We start from the raw sequence: 19,815 nt of genomic DNA, 5'->3' as shown, positions 1-19,815 counted from the left end.
CTATTGCCGGGCATGTATTTAATGCAGCAGCTACTAACTGGTTTACCATGATGATAATTTTTTTTTTGCGCTCCGGAGAGTCTCATTAGTGCCCTGATCCTCTCTAAAACCTCAGATCTCAACCAAAGATGTCTTTCAAGTGCGCAGCCTTATTTTAATTTTTTATTTTTTTCTAAAAGTGCTAAAGTTTATTTATTTATTTTTTTATATTATATTTATTATTATATTTATTTTATATTATATATTATGTTCATTAATATAACATTTAACATTTAATATACATTCATGAATGATTCAGTTTAGAAATAATTGTTTTTATAGAATTTTCTACTCATATTTTTATGTGTATATCTGTGTATAAATTATTTTTATAATATTTATTTTTGATACAAAATTTTACATACCTTTGAATACCTTTCAATATTTAAAATTAATTAAAAAAAAATATAAAAACATAGTTAGCATTTACTCACAAAAGCATATTTTTATTATGGCGAGTGTTAATTTTAGATGCTGGGTGTTGACCATTTGTGTTTTGATTGTTAAAAAAAAAAAAAAAAGAAAGAAAGAAATGCACATAAATTGTTGGTAATGGAACAAGATCGCTTCTCAGGGGTCATTTCCTACAAGGAAAAGCGAGATTGCAATGCAAAGGAAATCACTAGTTAAAGCGTGAAATACTGAGCAGGGTAAACAGTGAATGACCTTTACTGTTACGCCCAAATGACCTCAATCTTCCTTTGGAGGTGATCTGAAAAAAACACTTCAGAATTTATGTTTCCACTTCCTAATAGTTTTTGCAGCTGATTTTTTTTTTTTTTTTTTTCTGGGTTCAGAATTGCCGTCCTCAACTGGATGACCTCTTCAACCCAGGCCTTGCAATTGTCTAAAGTAAAAATGAGCACATCTGAGGCATTTAGGTGCATGCGGTGCAGCGCAGAGCGTGCATAATTCCTCAGCTCATTGTTTCAGAGAGGAAGTGTTGAGTGTAAATACAGTAACTGAGAAAGCATGTGCCGGGGGCCACAGGGTGCACGGCACATCTAGTTTGTAACGGGCATACCTTGAGTCTCTTCAAAAGCTCATTATGACAAAAAAATTAAATAATAATAATTTAGATTTCAATTTTACACACTTTCCCATCAAGAACGATGGGATATTTTTTGTTAAAGCATCCATTCGAACCAAACCAGGTTTTGTATTGACAGCTTCATGTGATGTTTAGAAATAGCTCATCTCAACGCAGCGTCTAACTACCAGCTAAAGCGTTCCACAGACCGTTATACGTCCTGCAGGTTTCCCATTCTTTATTTACTGCATGATAAACATCTAACGTTACGGGCGGGCTCGATTTTAAGCCTGGAAAACCTATTAAAAGTGAACTTTGCTAAATCTTTGCATCAGATTTGTGGCGAAAGGGTGACTTAGCAGTGAGAGAATTCTGCCCTTAAAAAGGCATCTCTGGATATGGACAGACCCAGAACAGCTGCAGGGGGGAGCTGACACAGGGATAGATATTATAGATAGCACATTGGGGTGAAATAACAACCAGGCCCATGTGGAATCTTCACATGCAGATTTCCGTAGAATTATTGGAACGCTGAACTGTGGAAATTCATGTTGCTGTAAACTGGAAATGCTCTCGTTGTGCGGCAGGTAAAATGGAATGAGTCTATTGTGAACCGGAACCGTGTGCGAATGATCAATTCCATTACACTCTCAGCTGTCTATATTCAAGGGGGATGCACAGAAAGTGTGTACTGTATATCTGACTCTCAAACCACTGTTTTGATCTTTTAAATGTCTACTGAAATGTGGTTAAAAAAACTGTTGGTGTGGTGGTCTTCTGCACTGTATGAGCAGGTTTAGGGGCTGACATTTGAGTGACAGTTGTAGAGACTAAAGCAGGTTGAGTGAAGGGAGTTGATGTGAGGTGAGGGGATGACAGCTACTTTTTTCTCTCTGTGTTTGTCTCTTTTATGCTTTCGGTCCCTTTCTTTCTGATTCTAGATGTACTTTCTTATAGTCTTCATTGCTCTCGTACCTGCGCTGTGGATGGAAGGATGCTGGGCCTCTTTAGGTGAAGGGAGTCTTCAGTCACTGTTAGGCTATGTTTAGGATTAAATCTCACCATAGTGGTGGCTTGACACACTGTTGAGGGTCTGATTGTGATCTAGTTTTTCTTCTCGGTTTGTAGGAAGAGATATTTCTCTCGTTCCCTTTCTCACCTTCTCTTAGGTGTGAATGACAACTGCAACTTACAGACACGCCTGTGATGTTTTCTTTATAATTCTCTATTGTTCTAGAAAAGGAGTGCCAGTGTGTATCAAAGAGTAACAGCAAACAAAAACAGGTTTGTGGGTTTTTTTGCGTGAGGCATTGTGGTTAGCTTGAAGCAGTGAAGGATGGCGCAACCGTTATCAGTGAGTAAACAACTTCCATAAATCTTGTTTTTAACCACTAAAATGGTTCTTTCTTTCTTTTTTTCCATCAACAGCTGAGAGGAGTTTATGCACTGAAAAGACCTCAGGAAAATCCACAATGGCCGCCAAAAGGAAAGGTGGCCTAAAACTGAATGCGATCTGTGCCAAGCTTAGCAAGCAGGTGGTGTATGACGGTAGTTCCCAGAATGCAGAGGGAGACTCAGATTTAGTGGACAACAGCGAGCGGGGCAGCTTGCACTACGATGAGGGCGACAGGCCTGAAAGCGACTTCCCAGAGGGCCTGACCCTGGGCCAGAGCCTTGAGGAGGACCAGAAACGGCGCGAGGCCATTGAGAAATGGGTGAACGGCGAGTACGCCGACGATCCTCAGTCCTTAGACGGGGGCGAGCACAGGGGACTCAAACCCAACAATGGAGACGATTGTCCCCCTGAAGGCGTTTATATGGTACAGCCCAAAGGCTGCAGCGATGAAGAAGACAACGCAGAAGAAGCCGACACCATGCCAGGCTCCCACGAGGGCAGTTATCATGAGGACAGGGACTCGGAGGGCAGCCCACACAAGGACGACAGCTACCAGCCCACCACTGAAGCCCCCCCTCGCCAAGCCCCATTCTCCTCACCAGGTATCACCTCTTTCTTTTAGGAGGATGTCATTAGTATGCATAGGTATTTGTATGTTACGTTTGCACACACATTTTTGTATGATTGTGCACAATATCAGCATTTTGACAGTATCTCAAACTGTAGACATACAAATCCAACAAAATTTTATGAGTGTACCCTGATGAATAGGTTCAATACTCCCAATCTCAAACTGGGATGAAGAGACTTCTGTCTGAGAAATTCTTTATGAATGAAAGCAAGATAAAGATAGAAAAAAAATTGTGTGTTGAATTGTTAAATACATAATAAATGTCAAATGTCAATGACATTACAAAATATGACATTTTAAACATTTAATTAATTTATTAAAATAAAATAAAACCAACTTTTTAATTTGGTGAATTTACTGTATTATTCTATAAATCTCAAAACATTTGGATCTTAGATGCTGTTAGTATGTTAATTGCATTTCAGCATCTAAAAAAAAACATGCAGATCTACACTTGACGTACAGCAAATACTATTTAGATCACATTGTTCAGTATTTTTCTCTGTGTAGCCAAAACAAAGTGTGCATAAGCAAGATAAAATCTCTCCTCAAAGGCTTGCCGGCTCAGTTTTCACAGGTCTTACTTTACCTGTGTGCTTTGCAAGCATAATTACAGTGACACTTTGACAGGGCCACAGCTACACAAGTGCAGTTCTAGGAAAGAGAAATCTAACGTAAAAAGAGTAACTGTTGCCATTCGCAAACATATTGTATAGAAACAATCTACATTGGGGAAAACGGGAACTAAAAGAAGAAATTCATTTTTAGAAAAGGCTTACAGAGACTGCCGTGTATGTGTGTAGCAGCCGAGGGGCCAAGAGTGCAGGCCGGCTAAGCTTCATATTACACCCAGGATTACACTCTGACTCTTTGATTTTCTATAAGCTCACAAAACTTAGCTACCACCCGGACCCAATTACATAGTAAGACCAGCTCTGCCAAGACTCCAGGTCTCTATCAGTTCAGGAGATTAAATCCTAGAGATTCAGAAAAATAAAGTCTTGAGTGTAACGAGTGGCCTTTAAATCAGAATGGAAAGAAACAAAGACTGCATTTACTTCTGTGTTTGCAACAGTCATTTAGATAACACGCGCTGCCATCCTTCACAAAACAAGCAAGCAAAATCTGCAGAAACTGACACAATTTCCACCTTAAAACCTCTGTGAACTTTCACCTCTGACTATCTCAGGAAGACTGCAGTACTCGACAAAGGTACAACAAGACAGAAACTGTGCTAGACAACAACAGGAGATAAGAGATATCACTTTGTTTAAAAGACGTTTATTTTCTCAGATAGCTACTGAAATCAGGTTAAGCTGGTGCTTTTTGTTAAATGCTTTCTTCTTTCAGTTTTTCTTCTGCTTCGTGATTTTTTTTTTCATTCTTATGGTAGAAGCACCTATATCCTTGTGGCCTCTATCACGAGGTAGGGCCAAGAGTTTCTCAGAAAATCAAGTATTTTCCGGCAAACATGAGTGCTTTGTGGTTGTAATCAGTCATTTTGTGTTTATTTCACGGTCATAAAGAAAGCTGTCTGTAAATATGTGTTTGTGTTGTACACCTTTGCTTTCACTGAGCCCCGACTGCTTCTGCATCTCAAAATGAAGAAAAAGTGTTTGAAGACTGCAGCGAGCAGACATTAGTCACCACTCTTGTCTTGAGTTGTTTTTCCCTCCTCTCTCTCTTTGTTGATTGTAACTAGGGCATCTATACTGCCATGTTACTGAGCGGCTCACAATTAAAATATTTTTTCTTCCCTCGTGCTGCTGTCTTTCAAAGGCTGATGCGGCGCGCACATAATTATGCATATAAACATAGTGGCTTAATTATCTCTCACAACATCAGTGACAATGTAATTAACAAACATCGCAAGATCAATGAGAGAAACTGCGACCTTCAAAACATTTAACTCATCACATCAGGGGACTGAGCAGAATCCCTATCAGCATAAAATCACAGAATGCCTTTCCCATAACAGTCAAATGCATGGCATGCTTCCTAACCAGGCTAGGCAATAGCTCATGTAAAAATATCAGTGCATAAAATATTATATATATATTATGTTTTTTTTTTTAAGTATATGATTTAATTTTTATAAATAAATGCATACTGTACATAAATAAATGTATCATATTTAGTATATAATATTTTTCACTTCAGAATAATTTCTAATAGAATTAAATTTTACTTCTATTAATTCTAACCAAAGAAGTTTGGTAAATTTCACAATTTAGCCACATTAGTTAGCTAAATAAATTAAGCTACCTTTAGTTTTGCTAATCAACAGAACCTAATATCATCCACTGTTAAAATATTTTTATGTTTAAGGAGTGGTTTCTCGATATCACAGCAAGTTTTATTTGATTTATTCTGAAGAGAAATACAAAGGTATGTTTTGCAGTCTGCATCTTTCAAAATATAAACTGTTGAGTTGAGTCTAAAATTGAACGAGTTTAAGATTTCAAAATCAGCATCAGATATGTCCGTTTGAGAGCAGTGACCCTTGATAGGTCCATATATATATATATAGATCTTTACATGTAGGTCCTTATCATTACCACCACTGTAAGACAGAATCAGCCTGCTTCTGATGGCCATGTTTGGTCAGCAGAAAGGAGATATAATGCCCATTTGTTATCACACCGCGGAGGGAAAAATGTACCTTAATTGCCTCAAACGTAGACAAGGGCTTTGTCACTGGCTGGAATTTTCTAGTATGAAGTGGTGAGATTAGGAGCACTTCTTTTTGTACTCTCCAGTGACATGAGGAAGAGAGAGAGAGTGCTGGGAGTTCAGCCAGGCAAATCGTACCTTTCCCCCAAAGCCATGGCTTTCCAACCACATGCACATGACATCATTTGGAGCGTGTGAGATAAGGATGAGGGGGAAAACTCATTTACATGCTGTTTTAAAAGGTTATCTCCTCTTAGGTCCTGGCATAATGTGTGCAGTTTAAGTCCAATCATTCTCCTGACACTGATAGTCTATTAAACGCATACAGAGCCGCCCACTGGCATGCTAGACTTCTCGCCCTGTCTTCTGTTACCACCTGCTACTACTGTTGCCACAGCTATAACTTTTCTTGTGTAGTGCAACTGACATCTCTTCTTATACCAACAGATTGATCTAAAAATGACGTTCACTCAAAAATGAAAAGTGTTAAATAGAATGTTCTCCCAAAAATTTGTATTTTGTCGTCATCCGATCACTTTCATGTTGTTCAAAACCTGTCTGGTTTTTCTTTTTACATGGAACATAAAATAAATCATCTGAATAACTTTGCATTCCATGAAAGAAGAAAAACTGAACAGGATTGGAACAACACGAGTTGATCATTTTGGGTGAACTATCCCTTTAACAGTATAGGGGCTGTATATCATACATATGATTTTTGACATTAATAATAATGCTAATGATAGACCAATACACTCAGAGACAGAGAGGGGGACTTCTGTCAGAAAATGAAGGGAGTTTCCCAACTGTTTGAAAAAAGGTATGGATGGAATATGTCCAATTACCCAAAGCAGGAGTGTCTTTGATTGCTGCCTTTGGAAAATGTTCAGGGACAGAGATTAAAGAGCCGGTCCTGACTTTAAAGCTGTGTAAAATCACATGACCTGACAAAACCCTTCTAAGCAGTCATGACCTATACAAAAATACAGTCACTGGATGCCAAATTTATGACTGAAGCCTTGCTCTGCCAAACTGAGTTCTGGAGATGCGTACAGTAGCACTAAATATCCTTCTGTAAGTAATAATAGCTCATTATTTTTACAGTTAGTGTTTTATTTTTGGCTGATTCAGCAGTGATTAAACTGAGGCTAATTAACAATAAATGAGTGTACTTTGTCAAAATGTAGTCAAAATAGCATTAGAGGCACACAGATCTCGTCTGGCTATAGCTTTCAGTGGTTTTTTAACCCTTTTAATATGTATATTAAAATATATACAATACGCTTATCTACAATAAATACATAGTTTTAGTAATATTAATGTATTTTTATATATATCATTTTTCATAACTTTTTTGTTCTTAATCTAATTAATTGTATTGTATTCTGTGTGTCCTATTGCAAATGGTTGTGTGTGTGACCAATACAATTTTAAAAAGCTATACATATGTACCTTTCACACCTCAAATCATTTTCAGTTCATTTTTTGTACTCTATTTGGTGAGCATGGCAGTAATATTCCAAGGCAGCAATGAATTAAGAAAATGAGTAGATGTGAAGACCTGTAAGGACTGTCATGAAGCTCTAATTCTTTAAGCTTGAGATGAAATGATGTGCTCAGATACAGTAGAAGCTGCTAAAATGATGCATGGCAAAGCGTAGGGAGTTTCCTCTCAAATACCTGATACATTTCTCTTAAATTTTTCATGCCCTTTCGATCTCCCAGATCACTTTTCATACTGATGTAGCACGGCTAGGACTAGCCCCAATGAAGCAATGGAAATTTGGGGATTATTTTACATGCTGAGAAGGAGATGTGAAAAGCACGGGCAAGAGACCGATTTAGCAATAACATAGAAATATGAGACCAAAGCTGAAATATTTTAGTATTAATTACCATGGCCGTGGCTAATGTTACCTCTAACCATCTCATTTGCCCAGCAATGAAAAAGGCAATCAAATAAATGGAAAAAAGGTCTGGTGGAGGGCAGGGGTCCTGGCAGAGAGGAAGAGAGAGTTTATCTGACACCTCTGTGAGGTTGTCATTTAGAGCCGTGTTCTTGTCCTGACAGACAAACTGAGACAAGATGAGATTTTTTGCATTCATCTGCTGTGGTAAACACTATATCAGAGCCAAGAACTAAGTGCATCGGTGCCAGAGGGGTTCGTGTCCCTTTCACGCTCACACACATGCACAAACAGACTCTGAAAGAGCCGTAATTTGGCCTTTAAATGGGCTGGTTAAGCAGAAGGGGAAGCTTTCAACCCAAATTGTCTCCTTTTGACCAGATATCTGACCTCCCTCCAGACATATATGAAAGTTAATGGTCCAGAATTATTTCACTATACTGCAATTAAACTACACCTTTACTTCATTCTGTCCATCTTATTGGACCTTGCTATTTTATTTAATTTTATTTAATTTTTAATAGATAAAAGGAAATCTAAGTTATTTTTGTATTTCGTATAGGAGAGGCCTCCGCACTACGTGATTACGCCGCCAACACCATGAATGAGTTCTTACACATGTTTGGCTACGATGACAAGCAGGGTAGGGATGAGCTGGCCAGGAAGATCAGCTTTGAAAAACTGAAAGCAGCTACCTCAGATCCCTCCTCCCTGAGCAGCGAGGAGGCCACCCGTCGAGCTCGCTTCTCCAAGTATGAGGAGTACATCCGCAAGCTGAAGGCTGGGGAGACCCTGCCCTGGCCTATGCACACCAAGCCCGAAGAGCTCAATTCCAAAATGGAGAAGAACACTGCCCTCATCCAGCCGGCCCTCACAGGGTCAGAGGGTCAGATATTTCCACCCGGAATGGACCACAAACAAAGCTCGCTCAACCCAGCCCCAACCAACCCGTCACACATCCAGAACCTGGCGTCCCGTGCGTCCAAGTACGATTACTTCATCCAGAAGCTGAAGATGGGTGAGAGTCTCAGACAACAAAACGGCAATTCCTATAAGCGGCCCTCCAAGTACGACTTGGAGAATGTCAAGTTCCTGCACCTCTTTAAACCCGGTGAGGGCAACCCTGACATGGGCGGCGCCATCGCTTTTAAGACCGGTAAGGTCGGCAGGCCATCAAAATACGATATACGAAACATCCAGAAGCTCATTCCTGGGAAGGTTGATCCTCCGATGATGCCGAGCGTTCTCCCAGCTACAGCAGGAACCCCAGGAACACCAGTCATCAATACAGCTGCTCCTGCGGGGGTCGTGGGACCTCCCGGGACCGTAGACCAGGCGGGCCACCTCGGCTTTAACACTGACCACATGAAGTCCAGTTTCTCCAAGACTGACTCCATCACTACTGGAACCGTCTCCTCAGTCAAGTAAGGCAATCTCTGAATATTTTACTGAATTGTTTAGACGTTAAACTGACAGGAAATAACTGTGATTTTACCAATAACCAGTATTTCAGATAGAATCCTGAGACTTGCAGGGGGAGGGGGGGGGGCAGAAGACCTCCGTTAGCCTTAAAGTCAGATTGCAAGTTTGTAGGGCTTTGCTTGGCACTCTTTCTATGAGTTTTCTTGACCTTGTCAATGGTTCAGAACCTTAAGGCGGTTCTCAAGCAGTCCCTGGGCCATCCAGCAATGTGGCCATGTGCAAGCACACACACATACAGTGATTTGTTGTCAAAACCACCCCTAAAGAGGCAGATTAACCCCAGGTCATCCCCTGCTGGAGCTGCTCATGTTTTTAGTCCTGAGTTAGTGCTGCTGAACTGCTGCCACCTTGTATACTAAATGCTTCACCCAGAGTATAATGTGTTACATTATGAATTCCTCCCTTTGAGTGCTTATTCAATGAAGGTGGGATGCTAAGTCAAGCCACCAAACCCAGACTCCCAAGTAACTGGTAAATCGATGAGAATTGTTTCTGAAGCAGGATGTCCTAAAAGCCATAGTCATCCCTCATACAAGAGCCAATCAAACAAAATAAAATGCACGCAGCCATTTTCTGCCTTTCTGACACACCCTCATCTTTGCATTTGTGCTCTCTCCAAAAACACACATAAATAATTTATGCATTCAAAAACATTTTCCCCCCTCTGTGCTTTCGTTGTTGGGAGGCCATGCATCAAAGCGCGCATATATACCTCCCTGATTCATTCCCAAACCAAATCGCAACTCCATCGAAGAAAATGTATATTGATAGCCCAAACTTTGAAATGGCTCATAAGTAAATACTGCGTCAGTTTGTTTTTATTACTGATGGAATGCATACCATTAATCCTTTTCTCTTTTTTTCGTGCTATGATAGGAACGGCCTACCTCCTGAGAAACCTGCCACTGAGGACGTCAACGTGTACCAGAAATATATCGCCAGGTATGCAAATACTCACCCTCTCAAAACTTCACGACAACATTCTTTAATCGAGGACATATTTTACGCCTTAATAAACTAGGACGTAGATTTGTGAAAATACACTTTCTGTGCGGACAATAAATTACGCGTAAGCACGCCAAGTTTATGGACTAAGGAAAATTAATTGAATTAAAGGCTGGAAAGTGAGTAATTTTTTTCCCCAGTGTCAGTTTCCCTGCCAGTGCTGAAGCCGAACTCCGTAAAATCTTGAGCAAACAGCATGAAATGTTTGTGAAAACATTGGACACATTAGACTGCCCTGTGTGTGCCTGTGTGTCATCGGGCATGACTGCACAGATAGTTGAGACTTTCATTTCTAATATCTGCACTTCAAATGAAGATACTGAATCAACTAAATGACAGGCACTCGCGACTGCAGACAAAGCACAGAGATAGATGCAGCGCACTCCAATATCGGCTTCTGTTTCCTTTTGTCATGCCAGTATAGAAAGGTGATTATCATTTGTTTATTTATTCTAGCCTTAAAGAGAGAAAAAGGCGCGTTTCAAAAGGCAAAGTGGCTTTGGCGTTAATGATTACTCTCCCAAGCCGTAACATGAAGGCCACAAATCAAAGCCCTGGCACTAACAGACACACACACATCCTTGTGCACACACAAAAACCCTCCTTGGACTGATTACATTTTGCAAGAAGATTTAATTAAGGAATTTTTAATGAGGCTTCTGCTGGCACTGCCAAGAACTGTTTTGATATTTGCACTGCATAATGCATAAAATTTGTCTAAACATCTCGGCAGTTGATGCGCGGGGAGGCAGTAGATAAGCCCAGATACAGTTTCAATTTCCGTGTTGGGAAAAAAAGAAAGGAAAGAGAGGAGGGGAAAAAAGAAAAATGAGGACTCATAAAAAGGGCAAATGCAGCCTGGTGTATTGGGGGGTTGTTGAAGGATCGGGGGGTGGGGGGAATCATCCACGCTAATGAGAGAACAGTCGTGCTAAAAAGCAGCATTGTAAACTTGTCTACACCCACCTTCCCCCCCACAAAAGGGGAAAAAGTTCTTTATCTCCTCGCGCTGCCGCGGTTTGATGTTTAAAGAGCTTCCCTGGTAGTGTTTAGTCACTGTTTTCCCTCCTAAATGCTTTTATGTACCCACCATTGCACCAAACTTTGATCGGCGTGTCTCTATTGTAAGGGGAGATGTGCGGCAATCTCTGTATCATGGCGATATTAATATTTAATCTGCCGCTGAATAGCAGCGTGGCCCATTAGCCCCCTGACGCGGCAAGTGGGAATTGTCCAGAGGCAAAGTGATACAGCCGGGGTGGGCTGCCATCCCAGGGGGCTTCTGTGTACACAGGACCGGGAATGTTTGAGCGCGACGCAGAGGGGCTGCTAATGGTGGGTGAGTTTAACACGTGCATCTGTGCTGGTGCAACTGTGTGATACACAATACTGTAGCCTGTGTTCTAATCTCTTTTGTAAAAGGATTGGTTCACCCAAAAATAAAAATTCTGCTCCCATTTATTCACCTTCATGTCATTCCAAACCTTTTGTGGAACAAACAAAAAAAAGACATTTTAAACATTATGCTGGCCATTTTTTTCCCATGCAATTACTGTGAATGGAGACTCAATGAAGATATATTATAAAAATGGACCATATGACTATATGTTTTGAGTTTTAAATCCAAACAATTGCTTTGCATGAGAAACACACAAACCTTTCAGTGTCATTCTTTCTCCTTTCAGCGAGCTGATGACTGCTGTGATTGGATCAGTGAGTCACTGAACTCAAAAACCAGATCAGTTCAGTTTGTGAACGAATCATTCATTTTGAATCAAATTTAAGTGATTCATTAAAACAATCCAACTCAAAAACCAACAAACCTGATAGTACTACTTCTCTCATGAACTGTCATGAATGCAGCTTAAATTTTTATATACCTCTAATAATACTTTCAAATGGCTTCAGAAGACTTATTTATGATACTTTTATGGAGCTCAAACTCTCGAGTCCTCATTGAGTGTAATTGCATTGAAAAAAAAAAAAACACCAATACATTCTTCAAAATTTTTCTTTTTGTGTTCCATGAAAGGAAAAACATCAAGGGGGTTTGTAAAGGACATGTAGGTGAGTAAACAATCATTTTTGAGTCAGCTGATCCTTTAAGAAGCAAACGAAACCACCCTAAGCGCCTGCCACCTCCCCAGTCCTTCAGAACACCACCTACGTTTAGCAGGTAGTGGATTCGCCATTCAATTAGCTTAATGAACTCAGCAAAGTGATTTGTAAAAGCAGTCTAGGGATAATCCAGGCAGTAGGGGGAAAAAAATTACTTAGCTTTTTCTCTACTTCAGCAGATGGTGCTCTTGGCAGCGGCGGTGCAAATGTTTATTTGTGTGTTTTGAGCTGTAATTGGAGGTTTTTAACAGTCATCATCGTCAGGGTTATAATCAGCCTGTAAACACTCAGGAAATGTGCCTCTTTAAAGCGCCGCCAATCCGCTGAAGACCAGGCGAGTCAGTCGGCGAGAGTGAAGAGGAGGAAGCTGCACGGAGACACACTCAAACCTTTCTATTAGGCCTAACCTTTCCCTGATTAAAGCATAGGCTGTTAACCTGGAGAGCCGAACGCTGATTTGGCAGGGCTTAAAGCACGAGCAAATGAGTGAATTATGTCGGGGGTTACAGTTTAATAAGAGTCTACCTACTGCCTTTGAAGGCAATGGAACTAATTTGGTGGAGATTGCTGTGGCTGGAGAGTGAATTGCAATCGTATGGTCGAGGAAGCGTAGGCCTGTTTTCTCTATGTGTTTATAGTTCCTGGTAATGACTCTGAGCTCCGTGAAGATGACTCTGTCAGTGTTAGGGCATCTATCAAGCGGAGATAAAAGGCTAAATTGCCCTTTCAAGATCAGCCCCCACATTGTTAGAGGTTTCGTATATGGAATAGAAATAGCGAAATGCTACTCCGTTTCAGTAAATGCGGACTTTTTTCTCTTTGAAATTGATCGCTTTGTCTCACTTGCTGTTTTTCAAATCGTGTTTATCTTTGTGCTCAATGTGATAATAATGTTTGCATTTAGAATGCTCGGCCAAAACACTAACAATGACAATGAATATATATTTCTGTCTGATTGTAGGTTCTCTGGGAGCCAACACTGTGGCCATGTGCACTGTGCTTACCAGTACAGAGAGCATTATCACTGCATGGACCCCGAATGTAACTATCAGGTGAGTACGACAGCCGCAAGCAGGGTTCAAAATTAATGCTCACCAAGTGCTAATGCAAGTTAAATCGCCTGTAACTTTCTAAGTTCACCCACTTTTTGATGATAAATGAGACTGTGATGCCGGTAATTTTTGCAATTCTACACACATCCCTCACTGCTTAAAATCCAAGCACCTAGCTTGTGTAAGGATAACCTCATAATGCCGAGAGTGTCACAACACCAGTTTAAAGCTCACCTTCACTCTTTCCCCATCACTTCCTAACAGGAGAGAAAGATAACTGTTAGAGGAAATGATTTAAGTGTGCCAGGGTACACACAAGGAAACCAAACAAAACCTTACGGACAAGGCTTTTATCTTTCCACCGTACTGGATTAACAGGTTTAGATAGATGAGGACTATTTCTCAAAACTCAATCAGACAGAGAGTGGCCTTCCTTTTTTTCATGGTTAATGGTAAATACTTTCAAAAGATGCCTCCTTTTTTTCCTAAGGACATCTGCTAATACTCTTGGGCCACTCATAATCCCCTTTCACATTATTAATCTGATCCATGTCCCCAGAGTTGTCATGTTCAGCACAGCAAAATCAGCATTAAGCAGATCAGAACACAGACAGCAGCGGCTCACGCGCATATGGTGGAAAAGAGCAGGCAAAGACAGGCGCATTTGTCGAAGACATCAAAAATCCTCCTGCAACGAGAGCCGCTCTGTCTTTTCTTTATCAAGTCCTCTCTAGTCATAATCTCCCACTTCATTTTTAATCATCTGATTACATTTTTCATTATAAACATCCAGGAATCCTGCTGAAGACAACAGGGCAGCTGTTGCATCTAAAAGAGACTTATTCAGCCCAGCAGGCTGCCTCTTGTTATTCAAGAACAATTCCTCAAACTGTAAGAAGAGTCGGCTGAAAAGTCCCTTTGAAGCTGTCTCTTTTTGGGAGTTTGTACATTGTACATGTGCATCATTTTCTGATTAAGGTCAATATTCTGGATAAGCCTTTGTTCTTATAATTTCCAATTTTTTTTTGTAATCCACTTATTACAAACTTGGCCATAAAGTTTGTTTTAGTGGTTGTAAAATGTTAGTAACCCAAACCTGCCTTTTAATAACCCAAAATTCTGATTGATACAGGCACAAGCTTTCCCGTAGCTAAAACAATAGTGCTTGGTACTAGCAACACCAAGGTGATGGTTTCGATTCCCAGGGAACTCATGAACTGATAATGTTGCTTTAGATAAGTGTCTGCTAAATGCATGAACAATGTAAAAAAAAAAAAAAAAAAAAAAAAGAAGAAGAAAAAAAAGATCTTTTTCATATTTACTGTATATAAACCTGTGACTTTGACGTAATCTAAAGTTGTGGCAATCTGGTTACTGCATTTACATGTCACTTACACGATTAGAATATGACTGGAATGTTTCTGTGCATGTAAAGGCGTCAGTGAAACTTGGCAGTTTAGCAATGACAGACAGGAGACTGTGCACACCCTAGCAGAAAAGTGAGGCTCAGATGAACTTGTTTTTGGAATTGATAAGTCATTAAAATGTTACATGACACAGTGCTGGAATATTATCCTGCGGTTGCCAGCCTTTGCTCCACTCCATACCGGCCCTGCCTCTCCTTTCATGGCCATCCTGCAATGCGATGGGAATCCTAAAATAAATGTCCGCACGACCGTGTGGCCATTCCGCTAAGTACAGAAGCCCAGCTGATACAATTTCCTGCTGTTTTCCACAGTTCCGCTCAGTGTGGCCGGATCTAGATCAGTATCTCTTTTTATTTGTTTGTCGACATCCCAAATACCTGTCATTACCATTTGTTGGAAATCGGCTCATATATCATATAAATACAGTTCTCTTCTTTTGAAACAGGATTGGAAAATGTAACACTATATATAGCCAAGGTTTAAGTATTTATCTTTGTGTATTTATATATCTTTATTTATTTTTTATTTGCCTGTAAGATAAGCTTCATAGATGGGCAATGAGGTTTTGTGGATTTTTCTCTCATATTTTTTTTTTCCTGTTGCTCATTTATGTAGAAAATATGGATTTACGTTGGAAGAGGCTCATTGATTTCAGCTACTCTTGTTTCAGTTCCTGTAATATTAGCTCAAGCCCAATTACAGCAGATTTGGTTGCCCTGATCTCTCAAGAGTGAGGTTTTTCCCCCACATCGCTTCATTTTTTTCTCCGAGACTGCTCCGTGGTGTAGGAGATTTTAATTTCGAAGAGGGGTATTTTAGCATATTTCCTAATTATTATTGTCTAACCCTGCACAAAACTGTGCTTTAATACTTTAATTAAAAATGGAATCATATCTCAGACGGGAATTAAAAGAGAAACATTTTTTGGTTGCCTTGTTTGTTTGTTTGTTGTCTTTTCCCCATGCACGTTCCAAAACCATCTGCATGGAACATGATTTTTCAGAAGTGGAGAATATCGCAAATGTGATCTCGCATGTCAAGTGATCCATCTTAATTAGAAATAGCAAAATAAAACGTAATAAACAGTCTAGCTCAGGAACCTTTTTAAGTAGCAGATTCAAACATCAGGTGAGCCTGGAAAATGTTATAATGTCATATCTAAGTCATAATGCTGTGCTTTATTGTTAAGAGAGTCTATAGTGCAAACTCCAAATGAAATACACCCTTCAAAGTATTCACTTAAAAGTTCTCTCCCTTGCAATGTGAGTAGGGAACAGTGAATACACTTTCTACCTGCTGCTACGGCCGCTGGTGTTTTGCACCGTTCACCCACCTGAATGCAATCTGCTGCAATGCTCTGCAGCTGTTGCATAAGTAATAAAATAACTCATTGCTGGTTTCCTTCAGAACCTACACACCACCTCCCCCACTTTACTACCTCTGTGTATCTGTTGTTTACAGAGATTCACCAGTAAGCAGGATGTGATAAGGCATTATAACATGCATAAGAAGCGGGACAACTCCCTGCAGCATGGATTCATGCGCTTCAGCCCTTTGGATGACTGCAGTGTGTACTACCACGGCTGCCATCTCAACGGCAAGAGTACCCACTACCACTGCATGCAGGTAAACCACAGCAAAAACCCCTAGTTTGCAAAAAAAAAAAAAAAAAAAAAAAAAAAAAAAAAAAAAAAAAAAAAAAAAATCCCCTACATGTACAGGATTTGAGACAAAATATTAAATTCCATTTTCATGAATATTATGAAATAAAAGCTGTGGAAGAATACCTAAAATCTACATTCCATGCACAATATTAGTGGCAGGCGAATGGCACAGACTTTTGTATGATGCAATAATCTTTAAGGACACTGAAGTTCTTCAACTTTTTCCTTGACCATTTAAGAGCGTTTTTTAAATTTTTTATATAAGACAGAAGTCAGAATAAATGAAAGAAAAATTAAAAGGATGAAAAGGGTGTACACCTCCTCTCCCATCGCCCCCTTTCTTTCTCACTCCTTAATTGGCTTGGATGAAATTCTATGAGTTGTTTATATGAACTCAAAATTTTTCATCTTTTAGTACCAAGTGGCGAGTTAAAGATTATTTCCCACCAGATCTGTTTAATTCCTTACATCTGCTTATTTTCAAGGTGTCACTTTTGAGTCGAGTGCTTTTTTACCCGCAGGCAACAGTGGCCCGGGACTTAAGATATATTCTCTCTTTTTTTTTTAAAGCCTCCCTAACGGCGTAATTGTTATTAGACATTTCAGCTCTTGTTTTAACAGTGGTGAGAACAGGCAGATGTTGGCAGCCGTTCTCCTGATTTACAGAGAAAAAACAGAGTGGCATTTTTTTCATTGTTTGACTGAATATGGCCAAGTTGCCCTGTTTGCACGGGTGAAAAGTGCCAGAGATGATATACAATTGCTGGTTTTAATTCAAACATTAGTTCATGTTCGTCTGCTGCCCAGAGAGCTCCTGAGTGCTGCTGTTGAGTAACAGAGCCTTTCAAACAGAACTAAGTGACAGTCTCTCTGAACAACCCCCCTGACACTTTTCCTAAAGCAGAGACCTCTAATATAGACTTAAAACCTTAAATGGAAGAAGGTTTCAACCACAAGCCACCTCACTGTGCTGCTTTTGCATGCCACATATTGCAAAAAAAAATAAAAAATTGTCCTGTCTTTTATCTTTTTGAAGCTGTTTTCATGAAACGCACACCTGTTTTTTTCGGGTAAAGGGTTTGCTTTTCATATTTTATGAGTTGTTGTCTCAAGAGTACATTTTTAACAAAGCTCAGATCTTGAGAAAATGTTTCCTGCTCATTTTTTAGGTCACCTGTTTCTTTGCTCCCCGCATTGAGTTCATCACCAAACTGAGCTATTTTTGTGTCACATCTCGAGTTGTTGTTTTCATGTCCCTGCAGACTACAAGAGCTCAAGCACCAAGCCACTGTTTCATACCAAGCATATGATATTTCATCCAGTGCAACAAACTGAAACTCACACATGGTGTTTATTTCCAAACCGTGCATATGCTGTCGTCTCATGAAAGCACTTTTTTTTCTTTTTTTCATTTCCTGTCTGTCAGGTGGGCTGCAACAAGGTGTACACAAGCACTTCTGATGTCATGACTCATGAGAACTTCCATAAGAAAAATGCACAGCTGATCAACGATGGCTTCCAGAGATTCCGGGCCACTGAGGATTGTGGGACGGTTGGGTGCCAGTTCTATGGGCAGAAGACCACCCACTTCCACTGCAGGTATGATGGCTGCTCAAATTCAATTTAATGTGTGTTAATTGGCATTTAAGAGTTTAATCCTTTACCTTTCCACCTCTCAGACGCCCAGGCTGTACCTTCACCTTCAAGAACAAGTGTGACATCGAGAAGCACAAGAGCTATCACATCAAAGACGATGCTTACGCCAAGGACGGCTTTAAGAAGTTTTACAAATACGAGGAGTGCAAGTACGAAGGCTGCGTCTACAGCAAGGCCACCAACCATTTCCACTGCATACGCCAAGGCTGCGGCTTCACCTTTACCTCCACCAGCCAGATGACCTCACATAAGCGCAAGCACGAGCGCCGCCACATTCGCTCATCGGGTGTGCTGGGCCTCACTTCCCCCTTCCTGTTGCCCAAAGAGGAGCTGGAAGAGTCCAGCAATGATGACCTCATGGACTACTCAGCCATTAGCAGCAAGAACTCCAGCTTAAGTGCTTCTCCAACAACCCAGCAGTCCTCTACCATGCCGCACATGTTGCCCACTCCCACAACCACCATGTCCTCCAGCCACAGCGTCAAGCCAACCACTGCTCTGCCTCCAGCCAGCCGTATTTCCACCCTACTGTCCCAGGCTCTGCCCAGCAATGTGCCCATGGCCCTAGCACTTTCCAACAGTGCACTGGCAGGTGCTTCCAACCCCTTCTTCCCCCTCATTCCCAGAATGCCCATGTCGCTCACGCCCTCTACCGCTGGTCTGATCTCTGCCGCCACCTCTGGAGGACACTCCATGCCCAGCGATTCTCTACCCCAGACCTCCACCCCGACTGGGGACCCAGCCGCTGCTACTGTAGCATCCACACCGACTTCTTTTGCTGCTTCATCCATTATGGAGAAGATGTCGGCTAGCAAGGGTCTAATATCGCCCATGATGGCCCGACTAGCAGCCGCTGCGCTGAAGCCCTCCAGCAACCTGGATGCAGGTTTGTTCATGTCACACTGTATTATTCATTTGTAATATGAATATTGTTTAGATCAGTGATTCTCAACAGGTGGGTTGCAAACAGTAATTATAACATTTATTAATTGAATTATTATAAATATTAGTCATTAGTAATAAATATTATAATAATTAGATTTGATAATGATTAAAATATTAATGTTAGTTTAAATTTTTGCCAATATCGATAAACCGATAATTATTTTCATATTATGGCTGAAAACCGATAAATGGCTGATTTTATGATTATATCTGATATTATGACTAATAAGTGGCAGATATTAATATTGTATTTTATTTTTTAATAAATGACTAAAAACTAAAATCTGATATAATAAATGCTACATAGACTACATAAAACAGTAATTTTAATATTCATATGATACAATTTCAGTGTAATCATAAATGTTAATATTAAAATCATTAAATGTAATAATAATTCAATATTATTATTAATTACATTTCTTCTCAGTACTGATAAGCCAATATTTATTTTCATACTATGGCTTATTGATCTCCAGTATTAAAATGATGCTGCTCTGTCTAAATAAATTAAAATAAAAGCACTAAAAACTAAAATCATTTAAAATTCTACTAATTGAATTTAGGCTTTACAACACTGTAATGTACATTGTGAAAAAAAAAGGATATTCATTTTGAAACTAATACTGATAATAAAAAAAAATTATAAAAAAATCTATGATATCGGCTGATAACTGATATGGTAATACATTGGTTAATAATGAATAATAAATATATATAATAAATATATTGTGCATCTCTAATATTAATCAGTTTCAACATTTGATTTAAGTTTTTTTTTTTTTTCTTG

At 39.9% G+C, this 19,815-nt stretch overlaps 1 protein-coding gene across 5 annotated transcripts in view; it reads left to right on the top strand.

The window, feature by feature from the left end:
- The window catches only part of casz1 (castor zinc finger 1), an 80,110-nt gene that overhangs the window by 43,811 nt on the left and 16,484 nt on the right, over nucleotides 1-19,815 (top strand). For 4 of the 5 annotated variants that reach the window (XM_042750493.1, XM_042750494.1, XM_042750492.1 and 1 more), the window contains exons 2-8: nucleotides 2,498-3,067; nucleotides 8,239-9,100; nucleotides 10,035-10,100; nucleotides 13,243-13,333; nucleotides 16,222-16,386; nucleotides 17,851-18,023; nucleotides 18,104-18,966. In XM_042750493.1, coding sequence (XP_042606427.1) covers nucleotides 2,498-3,067; nucleotides 8,239-9,100; nucleotides 10,035-10,100; nucleotides 13,243-13,333; nucleotides 16,222-16,386; nucleotides 17,851-18,023; nucleotides 18,104-18,966 — 2,790 coding nt within the window. The remainder of the gene's footprint in view (nucleotides 1-2,497; nucleotides 3,068-8,238; nucleotides 9,101-10,034; nucleotides 10,101-13,242; nucleotides 13,334-16,221; nucleotides 16,387-17,850; nucleotides 18,024-18,103; nucleotides 18,967-19,815) is intronic. The other variant, XM_042750495.1, reaches the window with a different exon arrangement.

The sequence above is a fragment of the Cyprinus carpio genome, chromosome B23 (genome assembly GCF_018340385.1).
Source record: "Cyprinus carpio isolate SPL01 chromosome B23, ASM1834038v1, whole genome shotgun sequence".
NCBI classification, from domain to species: Eukaryota; Metazoa; Chordata; class Actinopteri; order Cypriniformes; family Cyprinidae; genus Cyprinus; species Cyprinus carpio.
Note: the sequence above shows the minus strand (reverse complement) of the source record. Positions and strands in the feature narration are given on the sequence as shown.